At 47.9% G+C, this 18086-nt stretch overlaps 1 protein-coding gene across 1 annotated transcript; it reads left to right on the forward strand.

Annotated features, from left to right (window-relative positions):
• The first annotated feature begins 1065 nt into the window (after nucleotides 1-1065).
• LOC125756264 (multiple epidermal growth factor-like domains protein 6) lies at nucleotides 1066-17711 on the forward strand. Its single transcript, XM_049415182.1, has 9 exons — nucleotides 1066-1369; nucleotides 7254-7373; nucleotides 8764-8901; nucleotides 12396-12524; nucleotides 12643-12782; nucleotides 13321-13453; nucleotides 15906-16108; nucleotides 17320-17497; nucleotides 17689-17711. Exons 1-9 carry the CDS (start codon nucleotides 1177-1179, stop codon nucleotides 17709-17711), a joined length of 1257 nt encoding a protein of 418 aa, XP_049271139.1. The 5' UTR covers nucleotides 1066-1176.
• The last annotated feature ends 375 nt before the right edge of the window (nucleotides 17712-18086 follow it).

Consider the following 18086-nt stretch of genomic DNA (forward strand, 5'->3'; position numbering starts at 1 on the left):
GACCGTACACTACATGGCATACGAACAGAAGATGCAGCTTCGGTTTACCACGGCTTACAAATGTTGCGATGGCTGGACGAGGCGTAATGGCGAAAGAGGATGCTTGCATCGTAAGTGCATGACTGCAATCTAACGTGGGCGCGCATGTCATATTTCCCTGCATATAAACTTGAAAGTAAGCGGAAGACCGAGTGGCAGAGCTGCATGCATTGTCTGTGGCTGCGAAGACAACGTAGACGACCTGTACCACTGTCCTTGATTTGACTTACAAAAGTCATCACTCGCACAGGCACATCAAAGCGATTGAACATCATTTAGTGTTCCCCCTCCCCACCATGCACACACACATGCACACCTAGACATTGTGCTGTTACTCGGTTTTTTGAAATCCGTGTAACGGTTTTACTCTGCAAAATGCTGCACCTTATTGCACTTTTTGCGCCATTAAGACTATACACTCTAAAGCCCGTGTAGTATCAACTTCTTAATAAAACGTGGTGGCAGGGACAACAAATGTAGTTTATAATAAAACCGCCTCTACATTCCAGTTTTTCGTGTACGTCCCACGTCGTGTTCTATATAAAACGTACACGCTTGATTCACAAAGGGCAGCGTGGGAGGCCCCTAGTGCCGTCAGCGCTCGGCGATCCCGGGCTATGGGTCCGCCACGGACACACATACGCACACACACGCCCTGTCGAGGAATTCTCGAAGCGAATGCCTGCCTGGGCGGCGGATCCTATTTTTGCGAAAGCGCGCGCGGTGTTTTGGCGCCGAGCCCCGGGCTGCAGCCGCCACCGAATTACGGCAGAGACCTCTGCCGGCCACGTCAGCCCCCCCCCCCCCCTCTCTCTCTCTCTCGCTCCCTTCAATTTTTTTCAGGCCCCAGAACCTATCCGTCTCTCGTGCGCATACACTAAACGCTTCTTGCACCCTTTCCCCCCCTCTCTCTTTCTCACTGAAGCAGCGGCTGCACTGGTTGCACAAACGGGCCTTTCCTTCCCATCTCAGAGTTGCCCTCACTGACATGTCCGTCTTAGCCGGCCGGAGGAGGCGTCTTCTTCTGACGTCAAGGCTACTACGCTGCGTGATGATGAATTGAAGGGAGGGACGTGGTTAAAATCAACAAACAGGATAGAAAGGACTAATTTCGAAGTGAAGATTCACTCACTCGCGATGGCTGGTGCGTGTTTAGGCGCCTGCGGATCCTTCACCTTCTTGGTGTTCTGCTTCGTCCATCTAGGACCGCCGAATTACGCGGACGCCACGCAATGCCTCAACGGCGGTCGCAGCCGCCGGCACAGCCGGCAATTCGGCGAGCCGCACTGCATCTGTCCGGCCGGATACGAAGGTCCTCGGTGCGAATCCGGTGAGTGTTTTTATTTTTGTTTTTCTGTTGATGTGATGTGAAGGAGTTGTTGGCACACAAATAGGGCGCCGGCTACTCCTGAGATTTTGTATGGATCGAGCATACAACGCAACAAACACACAAAGATGTATGCCGGTGAGCGTTATACTCCGGCTGTTATCTCCTTCATATCGCTGCAAAAAAATTACTTAAGAACAGCAGTTATGACTTAAATGCGTTTAAAGTTCATCTATTCTCTAATTCGGTGTAGGAAGACCAATAATGTCAGTATCTGGCGAAGTACGATAGCTGCGCCTGTATTTTCAAAACAGTCGAATCGCGGGTGCGTGAACACAGTAACACGTGAGACGCTGGTACGTCTTCACTTTATAGCGGAGGCAAATGCTGTCAGAGTCAGTAACAATATCAAACACAACGGTTACGACAGAGTAGCCAAGACACTGTCGAGGTGAAACACACTTTATTTAGTACAGTATCAGTGTTTACGACATGATAAATATTATCAAGAAACTTATATGGCGTTTCTACAATGCAGTCGGAGAGAGAGAGAAAATTACACCATCTCCCGCTAAAGGGGACCATGAGGCGATGCGAAGCCGGAGCACTTGCATGATCGCGTTCCATTGGCGTTCGTTGGGCATGCTACCGACCTCGCGTAGTGGAACGCGAAGAGGGACGCTACGCGCGTCGTATCTTCCATCTAGCCTGGCCGTTAATTCTCACAGGGCGAGCGGGGAACGCGGTCGACAGGCGGGCGAGAGGGGGGCAGCGTAGGAGAGGAGGGAGAAGGGGAGGGGACGCGCATGCGCTCGAGCTCATCGCGGCGTTGCGCAGGAGCGAATTTCGGAATGTCTATAAAAATATAGCCCGCGTTTCAGAGGAAGAGTGGAAAGGGGGAGTGGAGAGGGGTATGGGAGAGGGGAAAGGAGAGGGAAAGTGGAGAGGGGAAGGGGAGATGGTGAGTGGAGAGGGGAAGGGGAGATGGTGAGTGGAGAGGGGAAGGGGAGATGGTGAGTGGAGAGGTGGTGTGTGGAGAGGGTATGCGCATGCGCAGTAAGTGTGGTCACGCCGCACACCACCACCACCACCACCACCGGATTGAGCTCCGCCTTAAGATACTTCGCATCTAAAAAAGAAACTGTCTAAACGGTAATAGACCCTACAAAAGACGTGCGACCGGCGTGGTAATGATTCAGAAACCGCGCGCTTTCCTCGCGTTCGTTTCAACGTGAAGGTTGTCAATCATCGCAGGGTAACGCAGTATTGTCGAGTAATTCGGAGGTTGTGGGTTCGGATCCCACCGACGGAAAGGGTGTTTTTTTCGTCCACCATAATTCATTTCATTTTACGTCATAATTACTAAGCTACAGTTAAGACAACAATTAGTGTTCCTCTGTGCTTTCCTTGGCGTCATTGTCTTTTGGATTCATTCGGTATTGTCGTGTAGTCACCCGTGAGTATTCTCACACTTCCACGATAACGTGCCGTCGTCTAAATATCCCGAACAAAGAAATGGATTGTAGGGTCATCTGGTGTTTGTGATTTACCGTTCTTTTTAATTGTTTAGAAAATTGATTGACGACTTAAAGCGCTGTGTACTATACATTTGAAAACCCGAAAGCTGTCCCTAAAAAATCTTCACTTTAGGAAGCCCGTTTAGGACGTTACAACACACAGGGAAGCATATTTCATTTCATTTATTTTACCCTCAATCGCCAAAGCTTTACAGAGGGGAGTGGGTTACATGAAATAACAAATTATAAACAAATCAAACTAAGTAACATCAAAATAATAACAATTACAATACATATGAAGATACAATGTTAGATTAATACAACTTAATGCAAATGTAGATACAATAAGAAATACAGGACAAATAAGGTAGAAAAAAAATATATACAATACGAACTTCACGCGTCATAAAGTAAGTAATTGTGTACGGTGGAAGAAAACAAGTCATGATTTGAAATGGAAACGATGTCGGAGGGAAGGTGGTTCCAGTCGCTAGACGTGCGTGGGACAAAGGAATGATAGAAAGTGTTAGTGCGGCAGCTAATGACGATAATGAATACATATAAAGGCGAAAGCCTTAGATGTCTCATGAAACGCGAAAATTCACCGTCAGCGGCGTCGGCGTTAACACGAGCGATGCAAGAAATCATGATAACGCGATTAAGCCACAATATAACGTCGTCATGACGTCACAAATCGCCAAAAGTAGTGCAGTCACCATGACGTCACACGATGACATCATTACACGACATCGTCGCTTGTTCAAACGTGGGCCGATCACTGAGGCAGTGCAAAACCAGGTGAAGTGCACGAGGCTTGCAATGCCTCCGGTCCCGGAGACCGTGCAAAATCAAGCTAGGTGCAGAAAGCTTTCAGAGGCGGGGGAGGATCAGATACATGACTGAGAAGAAAGAGAGGAAGATGGCTTTCGCGTTCGAGTCGTCTTAGGCAATAGCATAATGGACATTTTGAGTTCTTTTTAATACTGTGTTTAGAAAATGTGAACGATTAGGAGATTACACGTACTCCACTAAGGCAGAGTAGTGAGCCGTCCCGGATTAAAAAAAATTTTTTAACGATTTATGTTTAGAAAAAGTGATCGAAACAAGCAAGAAGAGTTACACATCGTGTGTGACGCGACTCAACTGGTTCTTTTCTCGCTTGTCGAACTGCATACACACCAAGGTTAGACAGGTTTAAATGCGCAAAAAAACGAACATGCGATGTATTATACAATGCGATGTGCGGATAAAAGCCCTATTTCGCTCACGTTTTTCAGTCATTGCATCTTTCTTTAAGCTTTGGCGCAATAAAAAAAAATAAAACACGTTAAACTCGGGATCCACGGTTTATTTTTGCTAGATTATGTCGGACTTGTTGAAATTGTCGCGGGTTTGAGGCATTTGAGGTTCGTCCCAGCAAAGTATTCTCCGTATGTGATGATGACGGTGATGATGATGATGATGATGAAAACATTTCTTTATTGAAGTGCAAAGAAAAAGGGGAAGGGTCCCTATTCCGGGACTCCTATGAAAACCTCTGCGATAGCCCGGGCCCGCCGGACGAGCGCCCGACTCGCTTTTCTTTTTTTCCAGATCTCACGAAAATAAGAAAGCACAAGAGAGGCTCACCTACACAATTTAAACTGCGTGATTTATTTTGAGTGAAACATTTGTTTCAAACAGCATATATTTTAAGTAGTTGAACGCTATACAAAAGTAGTAGAGCACTTTTCTAAGCTGGTAGCCAACGCAATTGTCAAGGTTCCCAAAGCTCCTCGTCGTCATTTCAGCTGATATGTATCTTTTTTTTTTTTTTTGCGACATAGACTTGCCCTTAAGGCATAATATTTGTTATGTATATTTGTGTTAAATGTGCGCCGTTAGGCCGGTGTTGTGTATGAAGTGAAGAAGTGTCTTGTGGAATGTGTTGTCATGTATCCATCGGTCATAACTGCTTGTGTCACTGTAGCGAAGACCAGCTTGCAGGAGATGACGGGAGCGTTCCGACTGTAATCCTTGGCATGTCCATATAAGGTGATATGCATCTGCTTGCATCACTGGAACAGAACAGTCGGGCACGTAGCACCAACTGGTAAATGCGACCATTTCCATGTTGATATAACAGCTGGTGTAAGGGCCGCCCCTGCCCGAAGCCTCTTACGATAGAAAACTGAGCGAGTTGGCATGTATGCATGCATAGTTAGGATTGTGCAGCGCTCAAAAGAGAGAGAGGGAGGGAGACGAAATAAGACGAAATGTCGTCAGCACTTCTTGTATTTCGTCTTTTTCGTGAGCGCTGCGCACTCCTAACTTTGAGGCACATCATATATGGCTTAACAAAGTGCATGTTCGGGCTAGTTGGTAGTCCATGATCTCTTCTTACAGCAAAAAAGTTTTTTTGCGCTAACAAGAAATCGTGAGATGTGTGAGCTTCCATGGGCTACTTGCAATTAGTGGCGTAGCCAGTGATTTGGGGGGTTCAACCCCCCCCCCCCCCACTAAAAAAAAAACCATTTTTGTATTTGTGTATAATAAACGCGCATGCATACAAACACACGCACGAACATACGTAAAGGGGGGTTAGGCCCCTCCCCCCATCTCAAAAATAATTCATGGCTGCGCTACTGTTTAAACTTATTAAGGTTACAAGACCAAATGGAGTTCGTTGCTGGGCTAGTTGGTTCATAACGGTGAACTGCAGAGCGCAAATTAGGCACGGGGCATAGAACAACACAGTGCTGAACAAGGCAAAACCTGTACTGTGGTGAAGATCTGCAAAACGAATTATCTGCGCCTTTTACGAGCGGATAAGGTCAGTGACTTTGTGGTGTTGCCAGGTGCTACCTTTGGTCAGAACGCCGCTTACGCCATCTCTGCCTCTCTTCTTCCTTTTGTTTTAGGTGCGAAGCAGCTTTTGCTCCACTTGCAAGGACGCGTTAACATCGGGCAAGGTGTCCGTGATGAACGGAACTTTAAGTTGACCCATGCGCTGTTTCGCATCCCCACATGGTTCCCATTAGTGGGATATGGTGTAATTTTTTTCTCTCCTTTTCTTCCTTCCTTCCTCTCTATTTTTCATCTTTCTATTCCCGTTCCCCGATCCCCCAGTGTATAGGGTAGCCAACCGGAAGTTTTGCTGGTTAACCTCCCTGCCTTCTCCTTTTCTGTTTTCTTCCTTCCTTCCCGCTTAGGCCTTATAGTCAAGAACTTCGTTCCAGCGAGAGCGAACCTCTTGAGGGCAAATGCAATGGTTATTTGATTCTGACAAGACATGGATAGCGCTTATCCTGTACAGTGTGTGTTATGTCCCGTACTTAGCTCGGGCTCTGCAGTTTACCATTCAAGACAGAGTTCGGTTCACCCCCCCCTTTTTTTTTCCTTTCTTGCCTCTCTCCCCCTAGTGCATACGACTATCGCTTGTTAAAACCTAAGAATAAATACAAGCTCCGCCCGCAAAGCCGCGGCGCGCTTGTCAATCACCTGTGTGATAGCGTCGTGCAAGCTGGTTTCCTTTCGAACTTGTAAGCAATTTTTCTTCGATAATGTAAGTATCACGACTATCGAAAAATAAAGGTTCGTCGTTGCTACCTAAAACATGACCTTTCGCCAAGCAAAGATGTCTGACATCTCTGACACTGGCGTAAATCACGGGGTCAGGGGGGTCCTGACCCCCTTTGTGCTCAGGATGGCGGGGGGGGGGGACACCCCTTGCAAGTGTCCCCCCTTGAAATTTATCTTTAAAGCATCATATATTTGGATTGCTTGACAGTTGCGTATAGCGCGTTCAGCTTTTTTTAATGCTTATGTCGGAGTGTGTACCTATGCTCAATACCTCTCAGCTAGCTGTGTGAGACTATTGAAATCGCAACTGCCACTCAACCAGTTTCAGAGAGGACTCAATAGAACAATGCAATTGCGCGAGCTGGGAATATAGGAGTTCGTTTTTCAAATCATGATTTCAATTTTTATAAAAGTAAAATAAAACTTATATCTCTCAAAACAAAATGGCCGCCATGGCAAGATGTGTGTCGCCTCTTGTGATTTTTCTAGATTTACGCCACTGAATTCTCTGATGACATTTGCCAGGACGTTCAAGTTTCCGAATTAAAACCAGCGACACGAACAGGTGCCCGTATGGATACACCGACTATCTGAATCTCGCGAATAGGGCTTGACGTCACGAAATTGAGTATGTGATTGGACGGTACGTATATGCTATTCTCTCTGGATGGGACAGCGATGGCTGTGAGTGGGGCTTGTATTTAGTCTTATGTTGTAACCGACTATCGCTCACGACGTATATCGAACTTGAGTCATTCTGTGCGTTCTCTGAGCATGCGCCGTGATAGAGCCATGTTCGCCTCGCGCAGACGTGGACGAGTGCCTGACCGAGAACCGCTGCACGCACGACTGCGTCAACACCTTAGGATCCTACCGCTGCTCCTGTCATCCGGGCTACCAGCTCGCCGGTGACGGCGCTTCCTGTTTCCGTAAGGATGACGTCAGACGCATCTCCCTCTTTATACACCGAAGCCGCGCCCTTGTCGCTTTCGTCACACTCGTGACAGCGCAGGCTCCTGCAGTGCCAGCTGGCAGCTTCACAGCCGCGCGTTGCGTTCTTGGGTTGAAAGCTCTCATTGTAACCAGCTGCTTGTCGCTACCTACTCGCCTTTGCCAAGGGAAATAGATGCTTGTTGCCTGCCAAGTTTAGAGAGACACTCAACAGACGAAGGATTTCACTCGTAGTATAAATTACCCTTCCAAAATATCAAAACACTCACCGCCCAAGCGCTCCGTACATGTGGTTAACCGGAGATGCTGAAACGTGCGCACGAGCTGTGATCTATCGAACTGTCTTCTGTTGTAGCTTTTGATTTTTCTATTAGCGCATTTAGGAGATGCGTGCTTCAGAACTTGCGCTTGGTCGTTTTATGGAAAGCGATTCAAGCTGCGGCGGGTATTATCCCTAGCAATATATATGCTGACAAAACCTGAAGAGAAACGAGCGCAAGCGCGCAGACCTTTCGATGTAGCGTATGCTGGCATTGCATCTTCATTGTAGTTTCTGCGCACTCACGGACCACCACATTTTCCCCCCTCCTAGCCATACGCAGCTTCGCTGCAAAACACCACTCTTGCAGCGAGAAGACGCCTGACAAGGCAGAAAACGCGCCAGTAGAAAATGCATGTGGCGACGCCGCGCCAGCTCGATGTGACGTCATACATTTCGAAGGTGCTCACAAGTGAAGCAGCACTTGCGGACTCGTGTAGATTCTTAAATAATGAACCTCACATCGGTGGTGAGGATGACCTACTGGATTAAGACGGCAACCGATTCCTTGCCCGTTCGAGATGTGTTGCTCGAATGTTTTTTTTTTTTTTCTCTTGTAGCTGGAACATCGCCCAGCCTTTCTCTGGCTTAATGTTAAGACATGTCCCCGGAAACCAGGCTTATGGCTAATTTATCCCTTAGACACGCTATAGTTATTTATCGATAGAAAGGAATTTCATTGTGTTTTTATTAAAGGAGCCAGATACTTTCGATTGTAAGTTTCAAAAATTTTTATTGAGCCAATCTGGCCGAAACACAAAAAGAAACCAAAATCAGTGACGTCGCAATAACATTCAAGTGCTGGGATTTCGGCGCGAGATTCAAAAGTGAAACTGACCTCCTTTAATAATTAATCTACGATCGCGAAACAGAGTGTTGGGGAATTCATATTCTATGGTTTCTTTCTTCCGTTACTGTTTCGAGGCAGTAAACATGAACACTTTAATCATATATGAGAACATCCCTCGCAAAATTCTAAAGCGAAATTTTCGTGGTGTGGCATTGTCTTCCTTGCATAAAACGTGGTTCTGTTGTTGGTGTTGTTGCAGGCATTGAAGTACAGGAAATACATGATTGTGGCATTGACAATGCCGGTTGCGAGCACAACTGTCGCCTCACTCTGTCCGGGCCGGAGTGTACCTGCCGCGAGGGCTACAGACTTCTCTCTGACAAGAAGTCTTGCGAAGGTAGTCCCTGACGCCTTTCTTTCTTTCTTTCTTTCTTTCTTTCTTTCTTTCTTTCTTTCTTTCTTTCTTTCTTTCTACCTACCTACCTACCTACCTACCTACCTACCTACCTACCTACCTACCTACCTACCTACCTACCTACCTACCTACCTACCTACCTACCTACCTACTACCTACCTACCTACCTACCTACCTACCTACCTACCTACCTACCTACCTACCTACCTACCTACCTACCTACCTACCTACCTACCTACTACCTACACTACCTACACCTACCTACCTACCTACCTACCTACCTACCTACCTACCTACCTACCTACCTACCTACCTACCTACCTACCTACCTACCTACCTACCTACCTACCTACCTACCTACCTACCTACCTACCTACCTACCTACCTACCTACCTACCTACCTACTACCTACCTACCTACCTACCTACCTACCTACCTACCTACCTACCTACCTACCTACCTACCTACCTACCTATCTATCTATCTATCTATCTATCTATCTCTATCTATCTATCTATCTATCTATCTATCTATCTATCTATCTATCTATCTATCTATCTATCTTGTTTAGTCCAGAAAACGTTCTCTCTTGCATACTTGAGAATTTGACCAATTATTATCATTGCATGTCTACATCCCGTGTTCTTTAGATGGATGGATGGATGCGAAACTTTATTGTAAGTCCTGAGGTGCACGACTCAACGCGCAGCGGGCCGCTCCCACGTTGGGACAGTCAAGCCAAGCCCGACCGCCGCATCGTGGGCCCTCTGGACAGCCCATAGTTGTGCCCCGGCATCGGGGCTCTTGATAGCGGATAGCCACTTGTCTTCATTGGATTGGTCCGTGCCCCGTAACGAGGGGCAACGCCAGAGCATGTGGTCTAGGCTAGCGAATTAGTTGCAGTTCTCGCAGGAGCTATTGGGATAAATGTCGGGATAAATTTTATGTAATAAAGCCGGGCTGGGATACGAACCCGTCTGGAGTAACCTGAGAGTCAATGCCTGCGCTCGACTTAATTTGTTGTTAGGAAGGGGAAAGTCTCTTCTGCCGAGATAGAAGTGCTGCGTAATTTCGTTGTAAGAGGTCGGATGATCTCTGTTCTCCACAACTGCGGGCTGGTGAGGGAGTTCTCCATGGTCGCGGAAAGCGAGACCTCGCGCCGTGGAGTGGGCCAGCTCGTTCAGGTTTGTGGAGTCTCCCCTGATGGATCCCATGTGAGCGGGGAACCACGTGAGAGTGTGGGTGGTGATGCTTTTGCCCTCCAGTATGCGACAGGCTTCCTTACACATGGCGCCAACGCTGAAGGCGCGGATGGCTGCCCTGGAGTCGCTGAATATATGATGTTTATCATCTAGAAGGGCCAAGGCGATGGCCACTTGCTCGGCCGCACACACGACGAGCATCGTACCGAATCGGCGTTAATGGTCGAACCCCTGTGGTTGATCGACATTGCTGCAAAACTATTGCTGTTGGCATACTGGGCCGCGTCTACGAAGCAGCTGCCGCCAGGAAGTTCTGTCGCCCGACGTAGGAGCGCCGCCGACCTGGCCTTCCTTCTTTCCACGTTGCGCTGGGGATGCATATTGCGCGGGGCGGGGGATATGATGATGTTGTCTTTCAGCCATTTCGAAAGGCCCTGGTAGGTGTCTTCAACCTTGGCGGGCGGGACGCCCATCTCTATGAGGAGCCGTCTGCCCGCCCTGGTGCCGGAGAGTCTGACAATCTGCGTCCTTTCTTGCGCTTCTGCAATCTCTTCCAGAGTATTGTGGATACCCAGCTGCAGGAGCCGGTCAGTGCGTGTGTAATTTGGTAGTCCGAGCGCGCTCTTGATCCCCTTCCTTATCATGGCATTTAGTTTGTCTCGCTCGGCCCTCTTCCAAACGTGCATAGCCGCCACATACGTGAAATGGCATAACAAGAAAGCGTGCACAAGCCTTATCAGGTTCTCTTCGCTCAGGCCTCGCCTTTTGTTAGCTACCCGCTTGATTAGACCAATGACGCTATCCGTCTTCTTTGCCAATTTGTGAATGCTTAAGCAATTTGTGCCCGTCGCTTCGAGTGTCATTCCCAAGATTCGAATGGATGAAACTTTGGGGATCGGATCTTCGCACCTGGTGTAGAGATTAATGTCAATTTCCGTGGGGGGTTTCCAGTTCTGCGGCTTGGGTCCCTTCCTAGTTGGGCTGTAAAGAAGGAGCTCTGATTTTTTGGGGGAGCATCGGAGTCCCGTGTCTGTAAGAAAACGCTCTGTAGTGTCGACAGCTTCCTGGAGAGCGGCTTCGACTTGTCCGTCACTGCCTCCCGCGCACCAGACAGTGATGTCGTCCGCGTAGATCGTGTGACCGATGCCCTGGATCTTGGCTAGGTCTCTCGAGAGGCCGACCATTGCAATGTTGAATAGGAGCGGTGAGATGACTGATCCCTGTGGGGTGCCCCTTCCACCGAGCTCCATTTTCTTTGATTCCAAATCTCCAGCCTTGAGGACGGCACATTGTCTGTTCAAGAAAGACCTGACGAAAGCATGGAAGTACGAACCTAGGTCGAGTTTGTAGATGGCGTCGAGAACGAACTCGTGACGGATGCTGTCAAAGGCCTTCTCCAGGTCCAAGCCGAGGATGGCTTTCGTGTCCCGAGTGCAGCTGTCCAGTATTTGGATCTTGATAAGCTTCATGGCATCCTATGAAAAAATTTTTTTTATCACACGAAGTACTACGTATACTATAGAGCCGTTCGGTCTGTTCACGCGATGATCCGAACAGAGGGTCGTTCCTTACACGATAAATCTCAATGCATACAGTAGTTTTATTCACGAGATCCAATGATTAACTTTTTTTTTGTTTATTATGACGCTTGATGAAATCGCGAAATAGAAAACCGAACACTGGTTGTGTAGTTACGTCTGCGTTGCAGGGATTCTACCACTTGCGCCACTTTCGAGCTATATCTATAATTAAAATGTTCTCTTAATTAACATTTCTGTTTCAGTTACCGGTTTCTCTCAAGAACTACTCTACACCAGTTTGGGTCGATATGTTAACTGCAATGTGAACGCATTTTTTAGGCTGTATTAACTGTTTCAACAACGCGTTTGTTGCGGAGCACGTTTAAAAGTTCTTTGCGCCATTTAAACAAAACTGAAAATGGCCTATAGAAGCGCGCATTTTATGCATTTGCGTATAACACGGATTGTTGAAACGCCTCGGTGTTATTTGAGGAACACCGAGACGTTCCAACGACGTCTACAGAGCCGACGTCCGTAGACGTGGACATTTGTTTCGATATGGGTATATTATGGACAGCTACTAGAACTTAAGTGACAGTGTATCCACAGTGGAACAAAAGACGTGCCATTGAACAACCCCATCTTTACTTTTTTTCTTCTCGGGTATTTACGAAGAGTGATAGAAAGGTGTATCTTTTTCGGTTTCCCCGTGGTTCTTTCTTCACAATATTTAATTCTCCCAACTCCTCCGCAGACATCGACGAGTGCTTGGAACAGCCGGACCGTTGTGAGCATCGCTGCCAAAACTTGGACGGTTCCTTTCGGTGCACGTGTCCGGTGGGCTTGCAACTCGCCGAAGACGGCAGGACTTGCAAACTGACTCGTAAGTCTTCGGCAACTTTTTCTTAAGCCTACATATGAAAGCCCGCGTAGTTGCTTGCGACTATTCGGCTGCAAGTTTTCTCATTCATTTATTTCTTCGTCCCGCTCTCTCGTTTCAGAATGTCCGGCAGGGCTATTTGGTGAGAAATGTGAGCACGCATGTCGTGCCTGCAAACACGGCACGTGTGATTCAGCCGCTAAAATATGTCGCTGCCAGCCAGGATACGTCGGAGAATTTTGCGACGCGAAGTGTCCCCAGGTAAAGTAGCATTACACTCGTGACGTTATACTGCACGTAAGGGTATGTGCAGTGGCGTAGGCAGAAATTTTTTTGGGGGGGTAGGAGGTGCACCCCCTTGATCTGACATGGGGTCCAAGCAGGTAAGCGTGGTAGAGTGTCATTGTGTGTTCTGTATCCAATGAGAGAAAAAAATGTCGGGGGTAAGGGAGGGGGGGGGGGAGGGACACCGGCCTAGTGTGCCACCCCCTGGCTACGCCACTGACCATGTACTGTTCGCTGGCGGCCTGAGGCAGCCGTGCAAGCCATCTCCAAAGTATATCGTCACTGCATCATTACAACGCAACTTTTAGTTCGTCCTGTCATTGCAGTAAGGTATCATATTGGGAGAGTTCGAATATACTCATGATGGCTACAGAGCAGACAAGACATGAGACTAGAAGAATGTGGATGGCTCACCTGTAGATGTAGAATGCAGAATGTGATCGCCAGCGCCTGGGTCGTCTAGCTCTGTGTCTTGTGTGCGCTGACCATCATGAGAGGTTATTGCAATCTGCAGGGTATGTACGGCATTGACTGCAAGGAGAAATGCCTCTGCAACGCCTCTGCCCTGTGCAATCACAAGACAGGCCGCTGCAGCTGTACACCGAACGGGAACGGCAAGCATCGCTGTCACGACGTGTGCCCCTTCGGTAGGCATGGCTTGCATTCTTCATTCCTCGCTTTCTCTCGCGTTTGTCATTTTTTCCATGGATTGAGCAAAATGTCGATGTCTTCGGAGCGATCGTGAGCCCGATCTCTTTTCAGTGTAAAACGCAGATATTACTGTTGGTATTGAAACGGTTGAAACAGGTTACCATCTTCTACAACCACCAAAATGTTTATGGGGTCTCGAAGAAATGGACCGATCTGCGAGCATGTCACCGGCAGACAATATTTAGCGCTCAATACGGGAAGAAAAAAAAAAAAAAACTCCGGTGACACCATCATCATCGACGGAGGGTGGGACGGCACAGGGGTTAATCCCCTCTTCCCCCCGGCTCGCCTGGAGCAAACTGCCGGACCTTTAAAGGGCCAGTAAACAACCCCGATGTCCAAAAATTGTAATGAAAAGAAATATGCGCACTTTTGCTATGTAAACATGCTGCCGCAAAAATTTTGCGAGTACGTGCTATAATAAGGAAGTTACAGGGGTTAGAACATCCGTTTCAGCTGGTTTCAAATTTTCGCGCGGCCTCACCACCCTTCTCCGCCACATGGAGGAAAAGGCGTAGCCCGTCGTCGTGACTCCGCCCACTTCGGCAACGTGACACGACGTCAACAATTGACGTCATGGGCGAGCTCGATCAGTCGCAATGCACTTCCGCTTGCTGCGGCTCCTGGTTATTTATTGTTTATATTGTCGCACGTGCTCCGTAACTTGACGGGCAGTTTTCGGCTCTTCACTATTTTTAAACCTTTGTGACAGTTCACAATGCAGCAGGAATGCGTGCTTGCTTTCCGAGACGTCGAAGGGGCGCGAGAGAAAAGCCTGGAGAACCCCGCTTGCCGCGCGAGCAAGCGCGACCCGTCCGAGCTACCGGAGATTCCCATCTCCCCGCTCGATTTGCAGCCGGCAACTGAACAACGCTTCGCCTCATTAGCCTCATGTCGAAGGCGAAGTGCGTGCAGGTGCTATGCAGTGCTATGCAGTGCGAGGAATATACGCGCGACAACTGCGTGGCCGAAACCGCATCACCGCAGGGCCAAAAAACAAGGCGCAGTTTCGTAGCGGTGGGTGGGAACAGGAACTGACGTTCACTTGACAATTGTTTGTCGAGACCTGGTTTAGACCAATCGACGAGCTCAGTGCTACGTCAACTCGGCGATCGCCGAGTTGACGTCACTGCGCGTACGAGGAGGATTGGTCAGGTGTAGGAAAGAAGCGCGGGAATTGTTTTTCGAAATGAAGGGTCTGCGCGGCGCGCAGCGCTGTAATATTCGGAAAACGTGATCGCCGCGGTCTACTGTACGGATTAGCGAGCTTGTTTGGCGGGTGTAAAAAAAAGTCGCAGCCTGTTTACGGGCCCTTTAATAAAGTTTGTTCATTCATTCCGGTGCTGTGGTAGACTCTACAGCCTTAACACTTTGTTGCAGAACTTGGCGTTATGCATTTAAGGCCACAGCTGAATACCGTACGTTCATTTTGCGCGAACTCATTTGTATGTAGTGAATGGCTGGTCAATATAGTTTCAGCTTGGGGTCGAAATTTGCCCGTCGGTTTGTGTGAATGTTAGCAGCACGTCTGGCTGATCGAGGGTCCTATTGGATCGAATTAACCCGCATGTACGATGCGTACAGGTTATATATATATATATATATATATATATATATATATATATATATATATATATATATATATATACATTAAGCCTGTTCCCCTTGGATGTATGTGCTTATATATACGATGCAGTTAAAGGGGTACTGACACGAACATTTTGAGTTGTCGTTTTTTTGCGTCAAATGAAAGCCCAAGCCCTCAAGAGTCTAGAAAAAGGTACTGCTAAGAGCGAGTGCACCCTGAAAAAGTAATTAAAGTATGTTTTTTGAAAGCTAGTTTCGGTTCCTACTGTACCCTGACGTCACAAAACAGTATGAGTTTCTCGTCACGTGCTCGCACAATACATAGTGACGTTTCCACGGCCGCTCTGTACCGTGGCTTTGTTGGTGACGCACAAGCGACCGTTTTGAATGTTTTGGTGACGCACAAGCGGCCATCTTGGAAGTTTTGGTAACTGACGTCATCAGAACTAGCCAGACTGCTGCGTGAAGTCACCAGAATTAGTACTGTAGTCTGACGTCAAGCTAGTGTCGATGTCGGTAGGTGCGCAATGGAAAAATTGACTTCAATATCAAAATAGAATATCTTATCAGCATTTGCTGAGTTTCACACTTGCTCAGAGTCGTCTCTGCATACAGGAGATTTGTATGGCAGAGTAAACTTGCCTTCGAAAAAAGGTGTCAGTACCCCTTTAAGAATCACGATACAAGTTCGGTATCTCATCACATGCGCATATATCTCAACATATATATCGGCGCATGTATCTCAAATACATAGTCATTTGTTCTCATGTTTGTCCTCGCACTTTTATTGCGCGTACGCAGGACGTTTCGGTGATAGGTGCGAGCGCCTGTGTCCCGAGGACTGCCCGAGCGGCCGCTGTCACCGACGTTTCGGCTACTGCGAGTGTCCCCCCGCCAGCCACGGCCGATTCTGCAACCTCCCGTGCGCACCATTCACTTACGGGCCCAGCTGTGCCAGGGCATGCAAATGCGACCGCGCCAACACCCTGCGGTGCGACCCCGTGGTAATTAGAGCGAATTGAATTATTTGGTTTTAGTTCGTGCCACAAATCACGATACCATATGATCATGAGTCACCTTGGGGTAGGGGACTACAGATTAAAGGGACACTAAAGAGAAAAAATTAATTGGTTTAGATTGATGAAGTGTGCTCGGAGAACTCTTGTGTAGTTTATTTCACCACCATAGGTTTATTATTAGAGGAGAAAACAAAGTTCGAAGTTTCATTTTTAAATTTCGCGCCGAGCTTTGTAATTCGTGACGTAAAAGATTTCAAAGAGCATTTAACGTATTTTGGCGCCACTGGCTCGACAAAATTTCCACAAACTCGTTATGTCAAGTCTCTGGCCCCCTCAGAGGACAATGTACTTCGATTTGACCGATTAGGAACTACGTAGGCCCAAGCAGGCGCCGTCAAAAATATGTGACGTCACGGCAAATGGTGCGGGAATTCCAAGGTGGCGTCGCCACCTGTATTTTCTTCTTGCGCGTTTTCTCGCTTATTAAGCGTCTTCTCGCAGCAAGCGTGGTGTTTTTGGTATCGTGGAAGATTACTTTACTAATGCGAGAAAAATCGTTTTGCTCTTTAGTGTCCCTTTAACTTTGCCCACCTATGGGGTTCTTCAGCATGCATGTGCACAATGTACATCACACGAGTGTGTTACTGCGTATCATTATATGGCGAGCCGTTCGAACTGTTATGGTGTGAAGCCATAAAACGCCGTTAAACCCGACATGGACACAACACACACAAATGGAAACACAGTCATGACAGAAAACGATGTACACAAACCCATTTGGACCCAACTAGGCACTAACATCCACACGGAGAAGCGCAGCGAACACTGTGCCAGTGTTCACTGGTACACGTAACAAGTACACATAAGTACGCGTAAGTACGTAAGTACACGTAACGCAAGGTACACGTAATAAGGGAAGAAGACACGCCTCCGGTACTGAATGTTGATAAGAAAATACACGTAAATGTGCATACACATATGTTGTTGTTTTCATTGATACTGCAAAAACCACCCAAACAGCACGCCGACCGCCATATAACGCTACGTATATCTTGGATAGTTCCCTTTCAGGGAAACACCGCTTAATATTTTGCTCCGCGTCCATCAAATAGACAGTCCGGCGTCCAAGGCACGTCCTAAATGATTTGTGCTCCTGTTTCGCTAATACCTTAATTCTCTTGTGTCCTTGCATCCAGAACGGGGAGTGTGTGTGCCGAGAGGGTTTCACGGGAAGCAAGTGCAAGCACCATTGCCCGAGGGGAACGTGGGGAGCCCAGTGTGCCCACAGGTGCAACTGCTCCGGCTGCGATCCCGTCACCGGAGAGTGCAACCCACCCATTGCGGACTGCGAACGGTCCGGTGAATGCAGCCAAGGCAAGAGGCTACGTTATTTATATATGTGTCATAATATGAGCATTAGGCCAAGTCATATATTATTAAATTGCTGTCCAGAGGGCCCACGATGCGGCGGTCGGGCTTGGCCTGACTGTCCCAACGTGGGAGCGGCCGGCTGCGCGTTGAGTCGTGCACCTCAGGACTTACAATAAAGTTTCGCATTCATCCAGCCATCTTCTTCAAGAAGAGTTAGCAGCAGCGCTCACTTCGCGAGAGAGTATGGCATTGGTCAGTTGGAAAGAACGCAAAAACAACTGACTCAACAGGCGAGGCGGTCTTGAAAGGTTCCTTATCAAAACGATTTTTGAGACTATGTGAGTGATTAAGTTACAAGAGTAAATCGGTCATTCATACCATAATTATTGTATCAGGGGAGCTACGGGCGATTAAAGCCGAGATTTTCCTCCTCAACTTCTGCCCAGGACGGTCGGGGGCCGGCTCCGCCATCCGCGAACGTCCGCCGGCGCGCGGAAAATCGCGGAGGCCACGGTCTGTGCTTTGTCTAGTTGATCTCTGCGCCACCAGGTGGCACCATAAACCCGGCCGCTCACGTTTTCTTCGGTGCAAA

This window comes from Rhipicephalus sanguineus, chromosome 4, assembly GCF_013339695.2.
Source record: "Rhipicephalus sanguineus isolate Rsan-2018 chromosome 4, BIME_Rsan_1.4, whole genome shotgun sequence".
NCBI classification, from domain to species: domain Eukaryota; kingdom Metazoa; phylum Arthropoda; class Arachnida; order Ixodida; family Ixodidae; genus Rhipicephalus; species Rhipicephalus sanguineus.

What these genes read in the sequence shown, in the direction of transcription:
- LOC125756264 (XM_049415182.1), top strand. Translation starts at nt 1,177, where the DNA reads ATGGCTGGTGCGTGTTTAGGCGCCTGCGGATCCTTCACCTTCTTGGTG. An exon ending in CAGGACTTGCAAACTGACTC is followed by an intron (nt 12,525 to 12,642) that starts GTAAGTCTTCGG and finishes CTCTCGTTTCAG; the next exon opens with AATGTCCGGCAGGGCTATTT. An exon ending in TCACGACGTGTGCCCCTTCG is followed by an intron (nt 13,454 to 15,905) that starts GTAGGCATGGCT and finishes GCGCGTACGCAG; the next exon opens with GACGTTTCGGTGATAGGTGC.